This window comes from Leptonychotes weddellii, chromosome 15, assembly GCF_054177405.1.
Source record: "Leptonychotes weddellii isolate Sample4059 chromosome 15, ASM5417740v2, whole genome shotgun sequence".
NCBI lineage: Eukaryota > Metazoa > Chordata > Mammalia > Carnivora > Phocidae > Leptonychotes > Leptonychotes weddellii.
This window is the reverse complement of record NC_138383.1, coordinates 3,489,151-3,508,566: the sequence shown is the minus strand read 5'-3', so window position 1 is coordinate 3,508,566 and position 19,416 is coordinate 3,489,151. Positions and strand designations below refer to the sequence as shown.

Here is a 19,416-nt window from a genome sequence, read left to right as displayed (position 1 = left end):
TTCGTGACGTGGGTTAGGTGGCTGATAAGGCACCTGTGTTTCTAATGTGAAGCACCCTAAGGAGGACAGAGGGATCAGTTAATGTAAAAAGTGGATTGGAAATGCCTTTTGGAGGAAACTTTTTTATAGATAACTTGTTTATATTGTTTGCAGTCTTACGGGATCATAGATTTCCGTGATGGCAGTTAGAGCAGTGGTAATAAACCTGGCGGCTGGGGTCCCGCGCTTGTTGCCTCTGACCTGTGGTTTCCTCGTCTGTAACACGGGTCAATCAACTGTACCACCTCAGCTGGTTTCTGTGTAGGTGCACGGGGGGACTTAAGACAGAGTCCTCAGCTTCTCCTCAGGCTCTGCAATGTCGCTTTCTTATTTTGTTTGAATTATTACTTCACAGCACGGCACAAACTACAATTACAGTGAGCACAAAGCCGTTCTAAGTCATTGGGGAAATCCGCGTGAGCCTTAGGTGGGTTTGGAGACAGGGGAGCAGGAAATAGCAGAAACCGTCACTTACGAGCTTGCTGCAGCGTTAGCCCTCGGGAGCCGTCAGCACTCGCTGGTGGCACCCTCCCTGAGAGCAAAGCAGCGGCCTGAATCCTTTTTAAATACTTAACTCCGAGCTCTGGGGACTTGGTGGGCTGCAGCGGGTGATCCGTCAGCCTCGATTGGCTCTCTCTCCATTGCTGCTACGCTCCCCCCCCCCGCCGCCCGCGCGCTCATTGACATTCTCCCCGTCCCCTCCCCGAGGCCAGCTCACACAGGGCTGAAGCCTGGTGTTACAGTGATAGATCTTATTTCTCCCTCCATGAAGAGAAGCTGCAGGGTGGATTGTTAACAGTCCTATTGGAGGTCATCTTGTCATTTCTGAAAAATAAAAACCATTTCATTTCAAACAAAGCTGCAGACCCTACTGGGTTTTTAAAATCTTGTCAGGTCTTTGTGGTGGTTCCTTAGCCACCTGCTGCTTCCCGCCCACACAGCTGTGGGGCAGGGATGAGCTCTGGCAGACGCAAAGCCAGCCCTGGGCTACAAGGCCCACTTGTGTGTGTCATCTGGACCCATTGCAGCTATAAACTGGCTATGCAAAGTGCATCTCAGACTTCTATTTTTCTGCCACATCCCAGTCAGAGAGGGAAGTGTATTTTTCCCTGCAAGCTTGGAGAATAAATTATTTACTGCAGTGATTTCTGTTGGGGGGGAAAAAAGCTCTCCAGCCTCTGTACTCATCTAAGCTGCTTAATTTTGATATTTGTGCCAGTCTGTAAATGGATCCTTCACTGTAATAACGGGTCCTTACAAGCTGGCTTTGTAGAGAAGCTGGGCCTTTTCACAGTGGGCAGTGATGTGGTTCTTGGCTTCGTCAGGCTGTGCTGTGGGGTGAGACCCAGCTGGAGCTGACCCTCAATCCATCTTACACTCCCCTTCTGCAGAGGTATTTTCCAGAGACCATATTTATCACTGGGCCTTAATGTCTGTCCCCTCGGAACACTAAATAGAAACCTCCATTAATCAAGCCACAAGCCTTTACCAAGGGCCAGAGCCTCAGGTTTTTTTTCAAATACGTGTCCCCTTTTGGGTTCTCCAAGTCTGGTGGGAGTCTGGAAAGGGCTGTGATGGGTGGTTATGGGCTGTCGGGTGCAGAGGGTGGTGTACAGGTTAGAGGGCTAGAGGCCAGCCTCAGGAATCCGAATCCTCCCCCTGTCCCCAGCACAGTGACAAGTGCCAGCCTGACCAAGTCCTGCGGCCAAAAGTGACCTGCCAAGAGTGGAGCCATCGGCCACTGCCTGCAGGTTGGCACCCCCTTGGGGTGCTGACCATTCTTTGCAGGCTGCCCTTAAAGAGAAATAACTCACAATTGCCAATAAAGTCTTATGTGATCTTATCTGCATTTTTTTCATGCAGAAATAGAGACTTGGCAAAGAGGCAAAGTAGCTTGTCCAAGATCGTACAACTAGGAACTATTAGGGTTGAGGATTGAACCCAGGCATCCTGGCCCCAGAAATGGGCCCTCCCTGATGAATGACGCGGCCCGGCCTTGCGGGTGTGGCCGGGGTCGACTGCCCGACTCCAGAGACAGGGCTATCTTGAAACCATCCCCATTCCATTTTTCAGACGGCTTTGTCAGAAAGGCCTTCATTCTGTTGAACGGAAACATGTCTCCCCAAGGGTTCCATTGATCCTCCTAGTACAACATTTAAAAAAATCTTTTAAAAAGATTTTATTTATTTGACCGAGCAAGTAGGCAGAGCAGCAGCAGAGGGAGAGGGAGAAGCAGGCTCCCTGCTGGGCAGGGAGCCCGACGCGGGGCTCCATCCCAGGACCCCGGGATCATGACCTGAGCCGAAGGCAGGCACTTTAACTGACTGAGCCACCCAGTCACCCTGACATTTTTTTAAATTTTGAACTAAGATTCATGGGAACTTGTAAAGATAGTATGAAGGGGCCCCATGTACCCTTCACCCAGTTTGCTCTGTTGTAGCTACAGTAAAATGTCTGTGCTTTTGACATCTAGGGTCTGAGCTGAAAAGAGAGTTCCACTGTGCAGCCCGCCTTGCTCTGAACCAGAGTTGCCATCACAAAGGGTTTCTTGTCTGGGGCAGTGGTGGGGGGGAGGGCAGGGAATCTAGCTCTTAAAGCAAAAAAACCAACTGCGCTGTAGATTTTCCTCCACTGGGCTCAGCCTACAGCATTGGAGCCTGTTTTCAGCTGACCAACCAAACTGGGGCCTTAGCTTCTCTGTGGTTATTTTCCCCTTGATCCCCAGAGTGGGGACGTCTGTCTGCCTGTTCACTCAGATGCTTGAGCGCCTACTGTGAGCCAGTGCTATGCCCAGGAATTGAGTGAAGGCCGGAGAGGACTCAGTCTCCCACCATGAGCTCAGGTTCCAGACCACGGCCAACAAACAGCCGTGTGATGTGCAGACTGAGAAGACCGCTCTGCCTTGGGGGCAGCACGGAAGATCTGAGCTGTCTGTCCAGCAACCAGGAGGAGGCTGCCGGATGACGGAAGAAGGGAATGCTGTGTCCGGGGAGGGAGCGCAAGTGTGCGCTCAGGGCTGTAGTGCGTTCTGATGTGGGGGCGTCAGTGGTGGACAGATGCTGGCGAGTCCAGTGTGGCCATGAGGAGTCCTTCATAGATCCTGTTGGTTCCTGGGGATGAGTCTAACCAGGTGTGTGGCTGCCTCCCCGTCTGCGCCATGTCCCACACAGGATGTCCGCTGTCCACATCAATGTGAAAGACCTCTGTTTCTAACCTACGACCTCCACCATTTGAGAACCCTTTAGCGTGGTTGGTTTTGACTAGAACAGTGTCTCGATGAATCTCCCGGGTGGATTAGCTTCATAATGCACCCTGATTACATGCACTGACATGTGGGTAAATTAGCAAGGTTCAGTTTCTGTTGGAGGAGTTTGCCCAGTGCAGTGAGTTGAGTTGTGAAGGAACTGATGCTAAGCGGCTCGGTGATTTCTCCGACAGTTTTGGCTGCTTCCTCAGCCCTGTGCTGGAGGCAATGCACTGTGGCATCAGCCTGGACCAGGAGGCTCACCTGCCCCATGGCTGTTGCTGGGGTCAGACATCCTGTTCTTGCTGTCCCTGAAGAGATAGTTGAATGTAAGTTTTATAAAAAGGTTTGGGTGCAGCCCTGTTTCTTTGTCACTTATAATTGGAATTTCTTCCATCCAAAGGTTCCTCCTGGCCCTGATTTTGGTGGTAGTGGTCTGATGCTAACTTTGAAGAGGCCCTGATGTCCTGGATCACCAAGTGGCTGAGCGACAGCTCTAACTATGGGTTATGAGTCTATGGTAGGAGGATGACCAATGAAAAAAGCGGTCATTCCAAAGTGGCACTGTTTCAGACCCACGCTAGGGTATAATCTGGGTCCGTCTTAGGGAAGTAGACTGGTGGAATTCATCCAAGTAGCCCCTCGAGGACCGGTACCTACTGCCTAGGGGACAATCCAGTGGCTACCAGCTACACACTGGGTTTCAAACACTGAACTTTAAAGCAGACAGGGTGTAGACTGCTAACCTGGCCATCGACAACTGTGTCGTGAGGGGAGTATGTGTCTATTCCTGTGTGGAGCTGCGTGGCTCTGCAGACGGTGGCCTCAAGCAGTGCCGTCCCTGGCCCGGACAGCACAATCCCCCCCCCTTTTTTTAAGATTTTATTTATTTATTTGACAGAGAGACACAGTGAGAGAGGGAACACAAGCAGGGGGAGTGGGAGAGGGAGAAGCAGGCTTCCCGCCGAGCAGGGAGCCTGACATGGGGCTCAATCCCAGGACCCTGAGATCATGACCTGAGCCGAAGGCAGATGCCCAGCGACTGAGCCACCCGAGTGCCCCAGCAGAATCTTCTTTATGGGGCTGCAAAGAAGACCCTTTCAGACAAGCTTGGGCTGAGAGTCAGGGGTCACTGGGAAGAAGCATATGGAGCGTGCAGCCTGGGGGGTCCGCCGGCTCTCCCAGTCTCGCATACCTGAAACACACAGAAGGCGGCTTTGACCCACCTAAAGCAGTACTGGTCCTTGTCACATTGTGGGTAAAGGCTGGGGTCACTCTTCGCCTTCCCCCGCTGTTCTCCAGCAGGGGCCCTGCACTGCCACCACGCTCCCCTCCTTCCCTAGCCCCCCTCCCCTCCTGCTTTTGTAGATGGCTGCCTCACCCTCATCACCTCCCTCACCTCCTTTGCCCTGTATGCTTGCTGGATTCTTTCACCTGCCCGAGAGAGAAGGACCCCTGGCTGCCACCCAGCTGGCCGAGCAGGGGCTGGGGTGTCCCCACTGCCACAGCAGGGAAGCCCCCAGGCCCGCTCTGTGCCCCAGTCCAACCTTGGGCGCGGTGCATGGGAAGATGCACGGCCTGCAGGAACCCAAAACAGTGCCATGGGCTCTGAGTGCCCCTTGAAATATTGTTTCAGTAACCTTGCTGCAATGGTTTTTCCTGACCATATTCCTCAAACCGAGAAATGCCTGGTACAGAAAAAGGGGCTGGAACGAACAGAAATGAGAGCCCTGGGATGACCCCGGGTCATGAAGCTACTTCATCTGCGAAGGGTTACCTTCAGTGACGATGTGGACGTAAAGCCCCGGACCCTGTCTCTGCAGGCTCTTGCCCAGACCCTGGGGGGGGCAGCGACCGACTGTCCAGGGGCCCGAGAGGAGGCCCTCCCATTGCCCACAGTTGCACCCCAGACAGCCCCACTGTGACAGCCGCCACTACCATGCCTGTCACTGCCTCCTCCTGGGTTCGGGCCCTTTGAGGTCCCTCTGCAACCCACCCCACTAGCGCCTGGCCCATGTCCTAGAAGGTGGTTCACGCGTGTTGGCTGAGTGAGTGATGCAGAGGCAGAACCCAGCCTCGCCCCCTGTGGCATTTGTAAGTCGAAGCTCACTGGAAGCAACAGCCCCCGTGCCAGCCTGCCTAGGCTCTTTGCCCATCCACCCCACTTCGCTGGATCCCTTTGGTTAGTCCTGGAGACGGATTAAGACCAGGACCACAGGGCCAGCCGGCGGCCAATTGCCCCAGCCAGGGGTGGCTGCCTCCCACCATTCAGGCTGCGGCTTCCTGGCCAGCGAGGTCGGTCAGCTGCCTGCTGAGCTCCCTCCTGGGGCAACGCAGGCCCCACCCTTCCTCCTCCTTAGCCCGGCCATTTGGCAGCTGAGAAACCAGAGATTTGGAGAGATTAAGACATTTGCCCAGGGACCCACTCCAGCGGCCAGCTCCTCGGGGACGCTGGGATTTGAACCCAGGTCTGTGGCGGGTGTACCTGTGGCTCTGAGATTTCCTTCTGTCCCCTGGAGCCGAGCTCTGCAATCGCCGTCGCCGAGAGGTGGGACCGATCTTCCTGCGAGCCTGGGGGTGCGTATCGCGAGGCCCGCGCACAGGCAGAAAAGGGGGCACCGCATCCAGAAGAGCCTTGGAGCGGACACGCCAGCGTGCCCGCCCCGGCTCCCCGCATCCCCTTAACCGTGCCCCCTACTCCACCGCGCCCCATCCCCGGCCCAGCTCACCAAATCCCAGGCGCCCCTTCCCCGGCCAGGCTCCCCCACTCCCCGCTTCCTCTCTCCCCACACTCTCTCACTCCCTCGGCCCTCTCCGCTCCCCAAATCCCCCAGCCCCGCATGGCCCGGCTGGGCGCGCTGCTCCTGGCCGCCGCCCTGGGCACCCGGCTCAGCTTCGCACTGCTGGCGGCCGCCGTGGCCAGCGGCTACTGGCCACCTGGAGGTGGCAGACACGAGGCGCGCTGCGCAGCTGTCCTTGCACTTGGGGCTCTGGCGGTCTGCGAAGTTACGGCTGCGGCGGGCCGGGCGCAGAGGGCACGGGCAGGGCGGCGCCCCCTCGTGCCCCCACTCCCCATCCCGGACTCTGTCCTCTCCCAAAACCGGGCAGTGACAGTAGGGCTACCAATCCGGGCTCAGAAATGAAAGGGTTGGGGGGGCCATTGCATGGCTCCATAAGGACCCAAGAGCCCGGGGAGCAGGAGCCCCGGGCAGTCCCTTGCCCTCGCTGGCGGGGCGGGGGTGTCTTGTGTTAGAAGTTGTGGGCACATTACTTGGTAGATGACAAGTCAACGCCAGGCTCTCAGCTCTGCCATGGGCTGCTGCCTGACCTAGGAGCTCGTCCCTCCTCCGCCTCCCAAGTCTTCGTCAGATGGGGAGAAAGCGATACTTCTCAGGGTGCAAACGGGTGGGGGATGGTTGGAGGAATGAGGGGGGAAAGCAGGGGCAGGCCCGCCACCCAGGGCACTGGGCTGCTGTTCTTCCTCAAGCAGGGGTGTGGGTGCTGAGGTGGGAGCGGGTGTGGGGCACTGGGGGCCTCCAGGAAGGCCCCAGGTCCACATCCAAGTGACCACGAGTTGTTTCTCAATTGCTGTCCGCAGAGGTTCAGCCTGGCACAGCCAGGGCTCCGGGGAAAGACCCCTGTTTCTTTCCACCTTCCCCCCACCACCACCACTTGACGACTTGACACGCGCTCGGACGCCAAACAGGAGTGCTGCATGCATTTCGGACCCGCAGAGAGAGGGGAAGGCATTCCCTCTGCAAGGCCTGCATGAGGGGGCCGCCAGCAGGCTGGGGGCCTCCCCTGCACAGGAACGGCACTAGGCGGAAGCAGCGCCTGGGAGAGCGTGTGAACGTGTGCGTGCATACCTGTAAGCCTAGGTCAGTGTGAGTGCAAGCATGTGTGCGTGACTCTGAATGTGTGAGCATGTGTCTGAGAGAGAATGCGTGTGTGCATGTGAGTGTATGTGTAGGTGACTATGAGTGTGTGTGTGCACACGTGTGCATGTGCGTGCGTGACCATGCCTTCCTCCGTGGCAGCTGGGGAGGAAAGATGAGCTGTTGGTTCAGCCACTGAAAGGACTGGGCCTAATGCTCCAAAGCCCTCCTGGCGTGTGCACGTGTGTGTCTGCAAATGCGAGTGGGTGTGCATGTGTGTGTGCAAGAGTCAGAGAGTCCACATTACGCGCACCTTTTCCTGTCCAGGCAAAGCCACACGTGAGCATGCTCAGGGCCCCAAGCCTACGGGAGTGCTGAGGGCAGTGTCTCTTGGATGTTTGTGATTTTTAGACCGACATCCATGTAGGTATTATTTGTATGTTACAGAAACAAAACAGAAGGTCTTAAACCCTCCAAACCCATTTGGAACCACAACTCTGGGGTCCAGGAGAGAATCTGACGGGGCTCCATGGCCACTGGTCAGCCCACTGGGTTCGGCAGGGGTGAGAGCGTGCTGTCCAGCATGCCTGCAAGACCACCCATCTCAGAGAAACTCAGGGTGGGTGGTGACCCCACAGGTGTCCAGCCCACCAGGCTTTGTGTCCTTTCTGCTTTTTAGGGCAAAACAGCTGCATCCCCCTGATCAACCCCTTTGACAGTGAGAACCTGGATGTCCCCACCCCTGTGCAGCACCTCATCTGTGAGTCCTGCAGCCGAGTCATCTCCTGTCTGTCCTTAATCTCCAGGCAAAACTGTCCTGTGAAGGTGGACCTCCAGGCAGACAGGGCTCTGAAGTGCTCACTTGGAGCTGCCTGGGGGGTGGGGGCAGGTCCAGGTCCCTTCCCAGATGCTGAGCCCCCTCTCCTGGCAGCCCTGCATCGAGCTGTCATGGTGGTCCTGCCCCTGAGCCTCGGCCTTGTCGTGTGTGGCTGGATCTGTGGCCTCTTCAGTTCCCTGGCACAGAGCGTCCTGCTGCTGTTTTTCACCGGCTGCTACTTCTTGCTGGGGGGTGAGTGTGGGCACCCTGGGGGGCACAGATCCTGGGAGTGGGGGTGCCTCCTCTCCTGCCACCCTGTCCCCTGCTCCCATCTGGCCTGTGCTGAGCCTGGGCCCACCCAGGGGATTGAGCCGCAGCAGGCGAAAGCCCCTTGGGTAGTACTGGGCCTTTCTAGGGACAGGGGCAGGAGTGCTGGCTGTGGGCCTCGAGCCAGGGAGGCTGAGCTTCTAGGCACAGGAGGCATGAGGCTCCCCAAGGCGATCCCGCACCTGCCCTCCTACACCTGCACAAGGGGCATGAGACCGGCCCCCACCTGTTCTCCTCCGCTTCCTGGAGTGGCCTGGTGGGAGGAACAAGAGTGGGCAGTCCCAGGCAGTAAGACAGGTGGAAAGGGGCCTCGCAGCCCTTGGCAGTGACCCCGGTCCAGGCCCAGAATGTGACTGGTGACAGTCCCTCAGCTGACATTCGTCTAGACTCTGCTGGGCGGGGGCCAGGCACTCCCTTGGGGCTGCAGCTGTGGCCTCCCTGTGGTCCCAGCTTCCAGCTGAGGTGTCCAAGGATTCACCAAGGTCAGCAGGAAGCTTGTCCTGGGGATCCTGTGCCCCCCGCTTTGGTGCCCCCTGCTGCCCAAGGCCAGCTGTCACTGATGGTGGGCTGGGGCTCCTTGGGGTCAGTCATCAGAGGCCTGTGCTGTCAGGGGCAAGGCCTAAGCTGGGTCTGGCATCCGGGCCAGCTCTACTGTCAAGGCCATGGCACTTGAGGCCCAGACCATGTCGGCCTAGGGCTCCCTCTGGGGCAGGCCTGCCTCCTCCCCAGGGGGTGCTGGGCCCTGTGGGAGGCCTTGGCCAAGTGGGAACGGGTGGGCTTGCCGGGTGCCGGGAGCCTGGGGGACCTGCAGCCTGGGCATGAGCTGTAGAGAATGAGAGCAGGAGAAGTCAGCATGTCAGCTGTGGCCTGGCCCCAGACACCGGCTGTGTGGGTCCAAATCCAATTAAGAGGAGCTTGGGAAGCCAGGGAGAGGAGCAAAGGGGTGGGATTGTATCCAGGAAGCCTTGGCGTTATGCTCTCAGAAACATGGCCCGGGCCAGAGGGTGGAGGGAGGGCCTGGAGGCAGCTACTCAGGGGCGCTCCTCTTCCGAGGGACCTGGTTCAAGGAACACCTGACCTGCTCCGTGCGCCCAGGGTCCAGCCTTGGCTGCACCACTGCTGTCCCCGCGGGGGCTGCTTCTTGGCAGTGGGTCAGCTGACGTCACTGTCAGCTCTCTGCAGCGCCAGAAGGAGGAGAGTGTCAGCGTCGGGGACACTGATGGGAGCAGGCCTGGGGGGGGCGGATCGCAGACCTGGGGGCAGGCGGGGGGCCTGCAGAAGCTGGAGGCTTAGGCTAGGGCCAGAGGAGCGGCGGGGGTAACCCAATGAAGTGGGGGGCACTGTGAGGAAGGGGGGCCTGGCCAGAGCTCCAGAGCTCCCCGACTGCCAGTAGAGGTCACTGGCTCTGTGTGTGTGTGTGTGTGTGTGTGTGTGTGTCGGGGACACTGGGGGATACGGGAGGGTGCTGTGTATGCAGGGGCAGTTATGTGAGTGGGGACTGTTGCTGAGGGTGTAGGTGGTTCTCTTTATAAGGAGGGTTTTGTGGGGTGAGGTCTGGGGATTTGGGAACTGAATCAGAGCCTCCATTTCCCCCAAAGGCCAGTGGGTAGGGGCTCCTGGTCTGCAGGACCGCCTCGGCCAGGACCTGGTTAGGCAGTTGCCCCCAGAGGGTAGACACAGCGAGTGGTCCCCCTGCCCCCCTCCCCCAGGTGCCCTGACCCTTGTGGGGGTCAGCATCTACATCCACTGCTCACACCTGCCCTTCACTGAAACCGCCCGCCAGTACGGCCCCAGCACCTGAGGGACATCTGGGTGAGCTTCGGCTGGGCTCTAGCCCTGGCCTCGGAGGCGCTCTGTGGCCTCTCTGTGGCCTCCTCCTGCTCACAGCAGCCCGAGCCCGCAGCCTGAGCCGGCAGCCGGGGGGCCCCTGCTCTGTGGTCATCTGAGTCCCAGAGGGGCCCAGTTTCCCCTTTGCACCCGCAGGCCTGGCTGGAGTTCTGGCTGGGAGGGGGCCCCTGCAGGGGCAGGGGTTGGGGGCAGAGCCAAGGATCCAGGCTTCTCTTGCTTGGCAAAGCTGGATGTTTGGGGGCTCCTCTGCCTGGTCTATGCCCTTTAGGGACCAATTGGTTTGGCTTCCTCTTGGGGATGAGAAAAGGGAGTCCCAGAAAGAGTTAGCAAGTGGCCCAAGGGAATGTTAATGGGGTCGGTGTGGGGGTGCTGCAGGTTCCTGGTGCTCAGTGGGTCCCCTTGCCTCTCAAGGGCATAGCCTGCCCTCGCCCTCTCCCATCAGCCCTGGTGTGCCATGCTGTCCTCGTTCCTAGGGCCCTGGGTCAGGTGGAGGAGCTACCCTCTGTCCTGGGGAGGAGAGAATTTGAGAGAGAAGCAGGTATCTGTTAAACACCCACTGAGTTAGGCTCCGAGCAGAGTATCACCTGCTCATCTGCTTGTCCAGTCCTCCAGTCGCCCTTCACATTAGTTACCATTCACCCATTTTACAGAAGGGGAGTCTGAGGCCCAGACCATCCCAGAGCACATGGCAGAGCCAGATGCCCTGACATCGGGTGGGACTCCCAGGCCTCTCTTTGGTCCACTGGCTCAAGGGCAGATGTTGCAGGGGAGGATACTGAGGAGGGGGCCCGGGAGTCCCCTGGGGTTTGCAAGGGCAGCCGAGTGGGCTGGATGCACCTCGGCCCCCTCCCTGTTCTCGGGCCTCTGTCCTCGTCCTGGTGCATCTGCCGCCTCTGCTGGGCTGGTGCTCCAGGACCCCAATCCTCCCATCTGCAGCCCCCTGGGGAATGTCTGTGATTCCAGGGGCCTGGTGAGTGCCCAGAACTAGCAGGTGCGGAAGTCCTAGTAGGGGTGAGGTGGAGGGAGCCGTGCCACAGTGGCAAGGCGAAGGGGCTTCTTAGCCAGGAGGGGCCGGGGCTGCCCAGGGAGGCAGAGGCCGGGCCTGGAGCTTGGGCCGCAGACTTACTAAACGGCGTGGGTGGGGCTCAGCTCGCAGACCAGGGCGCAGACGCACTGTGGCTAGGCACCTGGGTCATCCATCGTGAGGCTCGCTCATTCCTGTAGGTAGAGAAGTCGAGGTGGCAGAGAAGGGTCCCCAGGGGGCTGTGCAGCACCCAAAGCCCCAGACAGCCCCATCTGAGGTTCAGGAGTCTGGGATGTGTGCGGGGAGTGGATGGCGGCCCCTCTGGCCCTGGTGTACCCTCCCCAGCCCCCCTTTATCGCTCCAAAGGTTACAGGAAGCTCCTTGGGGCCCTGGGGGCTGGCACCATTTGGGGGTCCCACTGAGGGCTTCCCTCTGTACTTATGTTTTAGTGTTTACCATTCCATGTCGCAACGTTGTGCCAATTGGTCCTTAAATAGTTTATGCTCCGAGCGGATAAGCCTTGTTTTTCTCTCTTAAAATTTTTTCAGAATGGATAAAACAGAATTATAAACAGTGTGCGGGCAGTAACACTGTTAGCAGCTGTGTGTGTGTGTGTGTGTCTGTCCATCCAGCCAGAGATGTCCTGTGTGTCTGTCCGTCCATCCAGAGATGTCCTCTGCAGACACAAGTCCCTTCTCTGTGGGTCGGCACGGGCGGCAGAGGATCCCACCCCCCGCCTCTGCATCGGAAGGGGCAGCTTGGCGGGCAGGTCCTCTCAGCTTGTGAGGCTCTAACTGGACTTCTCCTGCGGTTCGCTGGGGAGCGGCGAGCACAGGGGTTTGGTGGGGGCCTCCCTCTCTGCCGCTGAGCCTACATGACCCCAGGAACTGCTAAAAACGAGATCCAATCCCAAATCATCTACAATAAAGACATACTCTTTTGTATGCAGGAAAATTTATTTTTGAAAAAGGAAAAAATATATAGATGACCACAGGATAAAGCCCAGCCCCCGACACAGCAGCTAGGGCTCCCTGCCATCCAGCCCCGCTGTCCCTTTCTAATCTCCTGTCACCCTTGCTCCGGTGTCCCCCAGCCCGAGCACGGGACACGCTCATCAGCTGCGCGACTCCGAGCAAATGGCTCAGGGCAGTTTCCTTTTCTGTGCGCTGGGAGCAGAAGCCCTGCCCTGGCTGCTTCCTGGGCTTTGGTGAGGGGCTGGGATGGGGTACCCCCTGTCTGCCCTCGTGGCGCCCTGTCTGGGACATGGGAGGCACCAAGGGCTTGCTGAATGAACGCAGGTGGAAGGCTTCACCCTGAGGGTGGGAAGTCGGGGGTCCGAGGAGACAAGGGGGTAACGGGGTGTTGTTTCGTTGCCTCTCCTCCACCTGCTCCCTCAGGACACCTCCACTCCCCACCTGGATCCCGGCCAGGGCACAGGGTCTGGTCACCCCGTCCTCAGGGCCCCAGCTGCCTCAGCACAAACCCCCACTTCTTCAGCACCAGCTCGGTGTCCTGCGCGGAGACGTCACGGTGCCAGACGGCGCGCACCGACCGCTCGGTCCAGGGGAACAGCAGCACGCGCACCGCGTGGCCGGTCTGGGCCACCTCCTCCGCGCTCACGGCCTGCAGTCGCCGGCAGAGCTCCTCGGGCGGCGGCCCGTCCACCCTCACCATCACCATGTTCGTCTCCACGGCAGCGAGGTCCACGGAGCAGATGGGGGACGCCAGCTCCTGGAACCCTGAGCCCGGGGCCTGTGGTGAGTGGAGCCCGACCCCAGGACCCCACCCCAGTCTCCAGCCTCCGGCCCTGTCGTCCCGGGACAGGCAGAGGGCAGCCCGACTATAGTGGGGAAAAGAGGGACCCTTGGAGTCCCACACACTTGGCTCTGCTACTTTTCAGCTGTGTGACCTGGGACAAATCAGTTAACCTCTGGGCCTCGGTATCCTCATCTGTAAAGTGGGGACACCATGGGATTGTTTTGAGGACTCAACTGACAGATGTAAAGACCTAGGTTAGAGGCTCCACTTGGCCAGATCCTGCAAGAAATAGGAATTCCTGACATCCATTGCATGCTTCTTGGTCCAGACCCTCCACCAGTGAGGCCTGGTAAAGCATTCTAATTCCCTGGCTCCCACGCCTTGTGGCTCAGGGCTAACCTACATGTTCTAGAGTCAGAAGGATGTACGCCTGCAGGGGATTTGGGTCCCGCTACAGGGGGCCCCCAGGCACTCTTCTGGGAGCAAAAGGAAGTGAGGGGGGGGGCCATGGTCCAGGTACCTCTGGCGAATCTCTGAGCGTTCTGGTGGTCCATCGGCAGCACCTCCTCGAAGTCCGCCAGTCCTACTAGGGCAGCGGCAGCCAGCACCCCGGCCTGGCGCATCCCCCCACCCAGGGCTTTCCGGAGGCGCCAGGCTTCTTCGATGAAGTCCTTGGGCCCCCCAACCAAGGCCCCCACTGGTGCACCGAGGCCCTGGGAGGAAGAGAGGAGAGAGTCCTGCCTGCCAGCCCCCCAGGTGTGCATCTTTGCCCTTGCGGCCAGGGGAGGGGGATGTGAGGGGGACGGGGCCCCGTCTGGGGAGGGGCTAAAGGGGCCCAGGGCCAGCCGCTGCCAGCATCGGAGCTCGGGAACACCAGCTGACTCCTACTGTGAGCACCCCACCGTCCTGTGTCTGGGAGGCAGCCAGTGGCTTCCCCACCTTGGAGAAACAGAGAGACACAGAGTCACAGTGCTCCACGATGCGGGCGGGGGGCACGTGCAGAGCTACCGCAGCGTTCATCAGCCGGGCCCCATCCAGGTGGACCCGGGCCCCGTAGCTCCGCGCCAGGAGGTGCACCTGGGGGCAAAGAGCAGGCAGCGGTCAGAGGGGCTGGGGTGGGGCCAGAGCGGAGGGAGGACGGGTCTCCAGGGGCCTCGAGGGGTCCAGAGTGAGCAGAGCTGGGCTGGTGTCCAGCTTGGCCCCCAGGGACCGGAGCAGGCACTCTGCTGCCTGAGGCTGGGTGCCATCCTCTGTAAAGGGGGCTGGTGCTGAGCGCTTTATCTCATGTGTACGGCGGGCTCGCTGTGGCCAAATGCTGACGTGGCGCGAGCCAGAGATGCCGCATCCTATTTAAGCCACCCCATGGCTCCGTGAGGGAGATGCTCTCAGCCCTTCCCATGGGCAAGGAGTAGGTCTGCAGGGTCAGTTAGCAGCAAGTTCTCACACCAGGGAGCCGCACGGTTCAGCCCTCACACCCTGCACAAGCTGGTGCTGCTCTGGGACTCCCTCCCTGGGGAGAAGGGGGGTTGTCTCTGTCCTTGGGGCCTTAACTGGGGCAGTAGTGCCCTCCACATCTGCAGCCTAGGACCAGCCACACACGTCCCTCCCGCCGCAGTTCCAGCTGCCATGGGCACCCACGGTGTATAAGAGGAGACACAGTCCCGGGAGAGGGGCTCCACAGGACAGGAAGCCAGGAGCTGGCTGGGGGTGGGCAGAGTGGTGGGGTAGGGCCTACCTGGCGTAGGTAGTCGATGGGGAGGACCCGGCCCCCTGAGCTGCTGTGGGTGTTCTCCAGGCAAATGAGCTCACAGACCGGGTGGTAGGGGCTCCCGAGGCCCCGTGTGACCACCCTCTCCAGCTCAGCCAGGTCCAAGGTGCCATGGGGCAGGTCTGGGAGGGGGTGGGAGTGCACCCCAGCGATCTGCAGGTATTGGGGGTGGAGGGATGGAGATCAGGTCCAGGGGCGCAGCGTCACCTCCTGTCTCTGTCCCATCGGCTCCTCTCCAGCTCGGGGCTATCGAGCCTTCCCCTTGTGCTGCGGACGTGGGCACGGACACCGCAGCAAGAAGGGGAGGAACCAAGGGCTGTGTTCCCCCGAGATGGGTCCTTCCCCACCGAGCGCCGCGTGTTCCGGATGCCCACTAGGGGGCAGCAGAGCACCAAGCACAGCCGGTGTCTGATGGAGGGGTGCTGGGCCGCGGCTGCCCCCACGTGGTCAGTCTGGGAATGGCTCCCTTTCCCGCCTCCTTAGAGACGCCACCACCCCGGCCATTTCTTCCCTCTGCAGGTCCCAACACGGTGCCGGGGAAGCAGGTTCCCACCAGAAATGCTGAGCAGCCTGTGCTGGCCCCAGGTGAGGGGTGCCGGGTCCTTACCTGAGCCACCCCGCCCTGCTCGTAGACGTGGAGGTGGCACTCCTGCCCGAGGAGGATCTGGGAGCCTCTGCGCTGGCAGTGACACATCACTGAGATAGATGGGGGAGGGCAGTGTTGGCTCTGAGTCCCATGGGGCCCATCTGCTCCTGCCCAGCTCCCGGCTGAGCCCGGAGGCTAGCTCTCAAGTGCCTATGCCAATGAGGAAACGGCACCCCTTCAAGACACCTTACTGTGTGTGCCAGAAAACAGTCCCGTGAACTACAAAGTCTAGGATAACCATCCTGTGAGGTGTTGCGCCCTGTGCCCTGCAGCCCACCTGCAGAGCATCTCCTGCTCGGAAAGCTGGCCACCATGCTGCCCCCGGGGGCCAAGCAGCTCAGGGCATGGGCATCAGTCAGGCCCGGCAGGAAACAGAGGGCACATGCACACTTGGAAGCCAGAGTTTAATAAAGGGACAACTCACAAAGGTGTGGCAGCATGGGAGGAAGTCACAAGGGACAGAGCAAGACCCCCAGGCCATAAGGGGCAAGAGGGAGGTGTGGTTACCAGAACCTGGAGACAGGGCAGTGTGGAGAGGGTTGCCCGCCTGGCCCAGGGAGACCATCTGGGGAGGGAGCTGGGGGAGGAGCACGGATACACTGACCTCACTCTCCTCCCCTCCCTCATCTCCTGCTAGGGGCCCTCCTGGCTGAGCCCAGCAGAAGTCCAGATGGCTCAGGACCCCACTGATGTTGTCCCAGCCTTGCCCCCAGCACCGAGGAGAGAAATGCTGAGGGAGGACCTGGAGGGCAAATGGGAGTCACCCCACGCCGCGCTCACCAGAGATGAGGTTGGCCATGGTGTTGGTGGGCACAAACAAGGTCCGGTCCACCCCCAGCAGCTTGGCGGCCTTTTCCTGCAGCTCTGAGGAGGGAAGGGAGGGGGGTGCAGGGAGACTCCATCAACAATGACACTCTCCTTGCATTACTCATAACCATGAGCTCGTGTCCTGCCGAGGTGAGTGGCCAAGCCTGACAGACGCCCTGGTCCGCTGGCTGCAGACTGTGGTCTTGGTGAACGCATATCCAGGTATAGAGGCCCCTCAGTCAACCCTCTGCACCCAGCCTCCTCCTGGGCCATGGTCCCCCCCCCAACATTGAAACTCTGTGGTTTGAACCCCCCTGTCCCATCCAGACCTCACACCTGTCTCACTTCCTTTCCCATCAGCCCCTTGCAGGTGGGGCCCTGCGGTTTCTCTGCTGACTTCCTCTCCCAGAACAGAAGGACAGGAGCTCTCAGAAGAGGAGACTCTGGGGGGGTTGGGGGGCGGGGCTTCAGGCTCCTGCTTTAAAGCCTGCTGTGGCTCCCCTCTGCCTGTGGTATCAAGTCCGAAGTCTTTAGCATGACATTCAAGGCCAGTGGGATTTGCCCTCTGCCTTCACCTCCACGGACAGGGGGCTCCTGGTACCCCACACTCCAGCCACATTCCCTATCTGTATCCTAAACACTTTTCTCAACACCCAGTGAGCCAGCTCCATTCCCTGCCTGGAGGCTCCACTCGCCCTGTAAGAGGCTACTCTGCAAAGTCCCCCTTCCCTGTGAGTTCCATGCCTCCCCTCCCCCCCAGTTCCCAAGGCACTCTCTGGGGACACATGCCAGCCCCAGCACTTCCTCCACCCCATGGTGTCTGTGTGTCTGGCTGCCTACTAAGCAGTGGGCTCAGCATTTTTGAAGTTCCGGGCAGCAAGTGTCTGCAGAATGCATGATCACCAATCACGACCTGACCCCACACACAGGCACTAGGAGCTCAAGTGGCAACCTGTGGCTTGTCCCTGGCACCGCAGAGGTATACACCCTCACAATGGCAGTGATCTGCTAGAGTGGCAACTCTTAACACTGTGTCTTGAAAATAACGCTCCCTAGGTTATTAGCGTCCACTCCTTGAGAGGTGCAGCCTGTGGAAAATCCTCTTTTCTAGACCGGTTTTCTGTGTGTTTTCATGTGGAAAGGCAGTGCGTGCAGGACGATAGCTATAGGTTTTAGAGAGAAGACCTGGGTTCAAATACTGCCTTGCCATTTGCTGGGTAGGAGACCTTGGGTGCCACACTCAGCATCCCAGAGCCCTCCTCTGCAAGAGGAGACCACACCCATCTCATCAGGCAGCTCGACACCTGAATGCACACACCAATCCCCTGGGCGTCCTGTTAGCGTGCAATTCTGGCTCAGCAGGTTTAAGTGTGGGACCCGGGAATCTGCATTTCCAACAGACTGTCGGGTGATGGGCCAAACTGAGCAGCAAGGCCGCAGGGCATGACGCCTAGCCTGCAGCTGAGCCGCCACCCCTGCGCCCCGGGCCACTTCTCCCGCCAGCACCACGGACAGCGCTCTGGGGTCCCCGCGACGACCCCAGGCCGCGGCCTGCACACCGGGCTCACCGCGGACGGTGGGGTCCTCGCCGTAGTCGTCGTCCCCCACGACCGCCTCGGCCATGGCGCGCCTCATGGCAGGCCCGGGCTTGGTCACCGTGTCGCTGCGCAGGTCCACCACGTGCGCCAGGACCCCCGGCCCGCTCCCCGACCCCCGAGTCCAGAGGGCCCCGGGCCGCCGGGCCGCAGCCCGGGCCAGTCCACGGAGCATGGCGGGGGCAGTTCCCGACCCCCACCCCAGCGAGGGCGACCGCGAGCGACGGGGTGGGTGCAGCGGGCCTTCACGGACTTCGACCGCCGCGGCGGACCTGGGCCTGCGGGAGTTCCCGCGGTATGCTGGGAGCTGTAGTTCGGACTTCGTCCCGGCGGGCACCGCGCGAGCTCGGGCAGGAGGGCCCCGAGGCATGCTGGGAGTTGTAGTTCGGGCTTCACGGCGGCGGGCACGGCGCGATGGGGACATGTGGGAGAGCGAGGGTATTGCTCTCCGAAGAAGAAACCGAGGCCGGACGAGCGTTATAGAGCGGACGCTCGTGTGACTCCTGCCGTGTGCCAGGCTCTATCTCGGGCACCCTACAAATATTAGTGCAGTTAAGCCTCCCGGCAGCTCTAGGAGACAAGTACCAGTAGCATCCCCGTTTCACAGATGGGGAAACCGAGCCGCGCACAAGCTAATGCCTACGGTCACTTGGCGAGGAAGTGGCCAGGCCGTCTGTCTCCAGGGTCCAGGTCTGAAGCACTGTGTTATGTCGCCGCTAAAAAAGTAGCGTCCCATCATTGACTTTTTTTTCAATACGGATCTGTTGAGTACCTACTGTGTGCCAGGCATTGCCGAGGTGCCAGGCAAGAGGGATACAGAGATGGCGCAACCGGTCTGGGCTTCCGGCTTCATGGGGTATACGGGACGCAGAATTAGAGGGGTGCACAGAGAGCCCCCTCCTCCATACCCCTGCCCTTGAGAGGCAGGCTGCCTTCAGCTGAGGTGCAGTGCAGGGTTGCGGAGTGAAGGGCACCGACTGACTCAAGTCCTCACTTACCAGGCGTGCGGCTTTGGACGAGCCTTTTAACCTCTCTGTGCCTCAGTCTCCCAAACTGTAGAATGGGCTGTTTTGAGGATTCCATGACTAATTATGCTTAGTGCTGACCCTGGTGCCTGGCTGGGGTAAGTGCCACATATGAGTGTTCCCTTTCTTACTGCTGCTGCTATGACCATCCTTACTGGTCACAGCCCAGGGCCCTGGGGTTTGGTGCCGCTGCCGCGGGGAGCACCGTGACTCAGCCCAGACTGGATCTTCCCTTCTGCAGGGTGACCTTCCCTCACACAGGGAGGACAGGGCTCCCTCTGAGTGCGCAGCCCCACTCGGCTGCTCCCCTCCCTGGAATATGGCCACAGATGTCTGTCCCCCATGGGAGGAAATTGGTCCCAGAGGGGCCCAAGTTCCCCAGAAGAGGTGCCCACAGCTCTCATCAGGGCACCCCTCATCAAAGAGGGCACTCACGCCTTCATCAGAGGTCTGCCATGTGCCTGCTCCCAATTGGGTCTGGGGATAAAGGAGAGGAAGAGCAGGCTGCTCGGGTCCTCAGAGTGGGGACAGGATGCTGCCCAAGAGAGGAGCACTGGGAAGAGGGTGGATGTCAGAACCGGGAGATGCTGCCATGGGCCTGGCTGAGGCATCAGGGTAGGCTTCCTGGAGGAAGCAGGGATTG

General features: G+C 59.8%; 2 protein-coding genes across 3 annotated transcripts; one reads left to right on the top strand and one right to left on the bottom strand.

Moving 5' to 3' along the window:
- Positions 1-387: 387 nt before the first annotated feature.
- TMEM235 (transmembrane protein 235) lies at positions 388-11,678 on the top strand. Its single transcript, XM_006752398.2, is given in 7 exon segments — positions 388-6,215; positions 6,217-6,279; positions 7,243-7,253; positions 7,838-7,918; positions 8,090-8,227; positions 10,012-10,092; positions 10,095-11,678. Coding segments are annotated over 7 exon segments (582 nt in total). The 5' UTR covers positions 388-6,123; the 3' UTR covers positions 10,211-11,678.
- Positions 11,679-12,109: 431 nt separating this feature from the next.
- Positions 12,110-18,039, bottom strand: LOC102740581 (uncharacterized). Of its 2 annotated transcripts, XM_006734268.2 has the most exons (7): positions 17,722-18,039; positions 16,127-16,210; positions 15,308-15,396; positions 14,668-14,853; positions 13,872-14,009; positions 13,453-13,645; positions 12,110-12,913 (listed from the first exon to the last, which is right to left on the bottom strand). In XM_006734268.2, the coding sequence occupies exons 1-7, from the start codon at positions 17,921-17,923 to the stop codon at positions 12,630-12,632; spliced, it is 1,176 nt and encodes a 391-aa protein (XP_006734331.1). In that variant the 5' UTR covers positions 17,924-18,039; the 3' UTR covers positions 12,110-12,629. The 2 variants fall into 2 exon arrangements, with proteins under 2 accessions (XP_006734331.1, XP_081660493.1); XM_081804367.1 differs by lacking the exon at positions 14,668-14,853.
- Between the last annotated feature and the right edge of the window lie 1,377 nt (positions 18,040-19,416).

Excerpts from the sequence above, each read along its gene's own strand:
- LOC102740581 (XM_006734268.2), bottom strand. The coding sequence starts at position 17,923 with ATGCTCCGTGGACTGGCCCGGGCTGCGGCCCGGCGGCCCGGGGCCCTC. Across the intron at positions 16,211-17,721 it reads CGAGGACCCCACCGTCCGCG|AGCTGCAGGAAAAGGCCGCC; the intron begins GTGAGCCCGGTG and ends TTCCCTCCTCAG. Across the intron at positions 13,646-13,871 it reads TGTCTCTCTGTTTCTCCAAG|GGCCTCGGTGCACCAGTGGG; the intron begins GTGGGGAAGCCA and ends TCTTCCTCCCAG.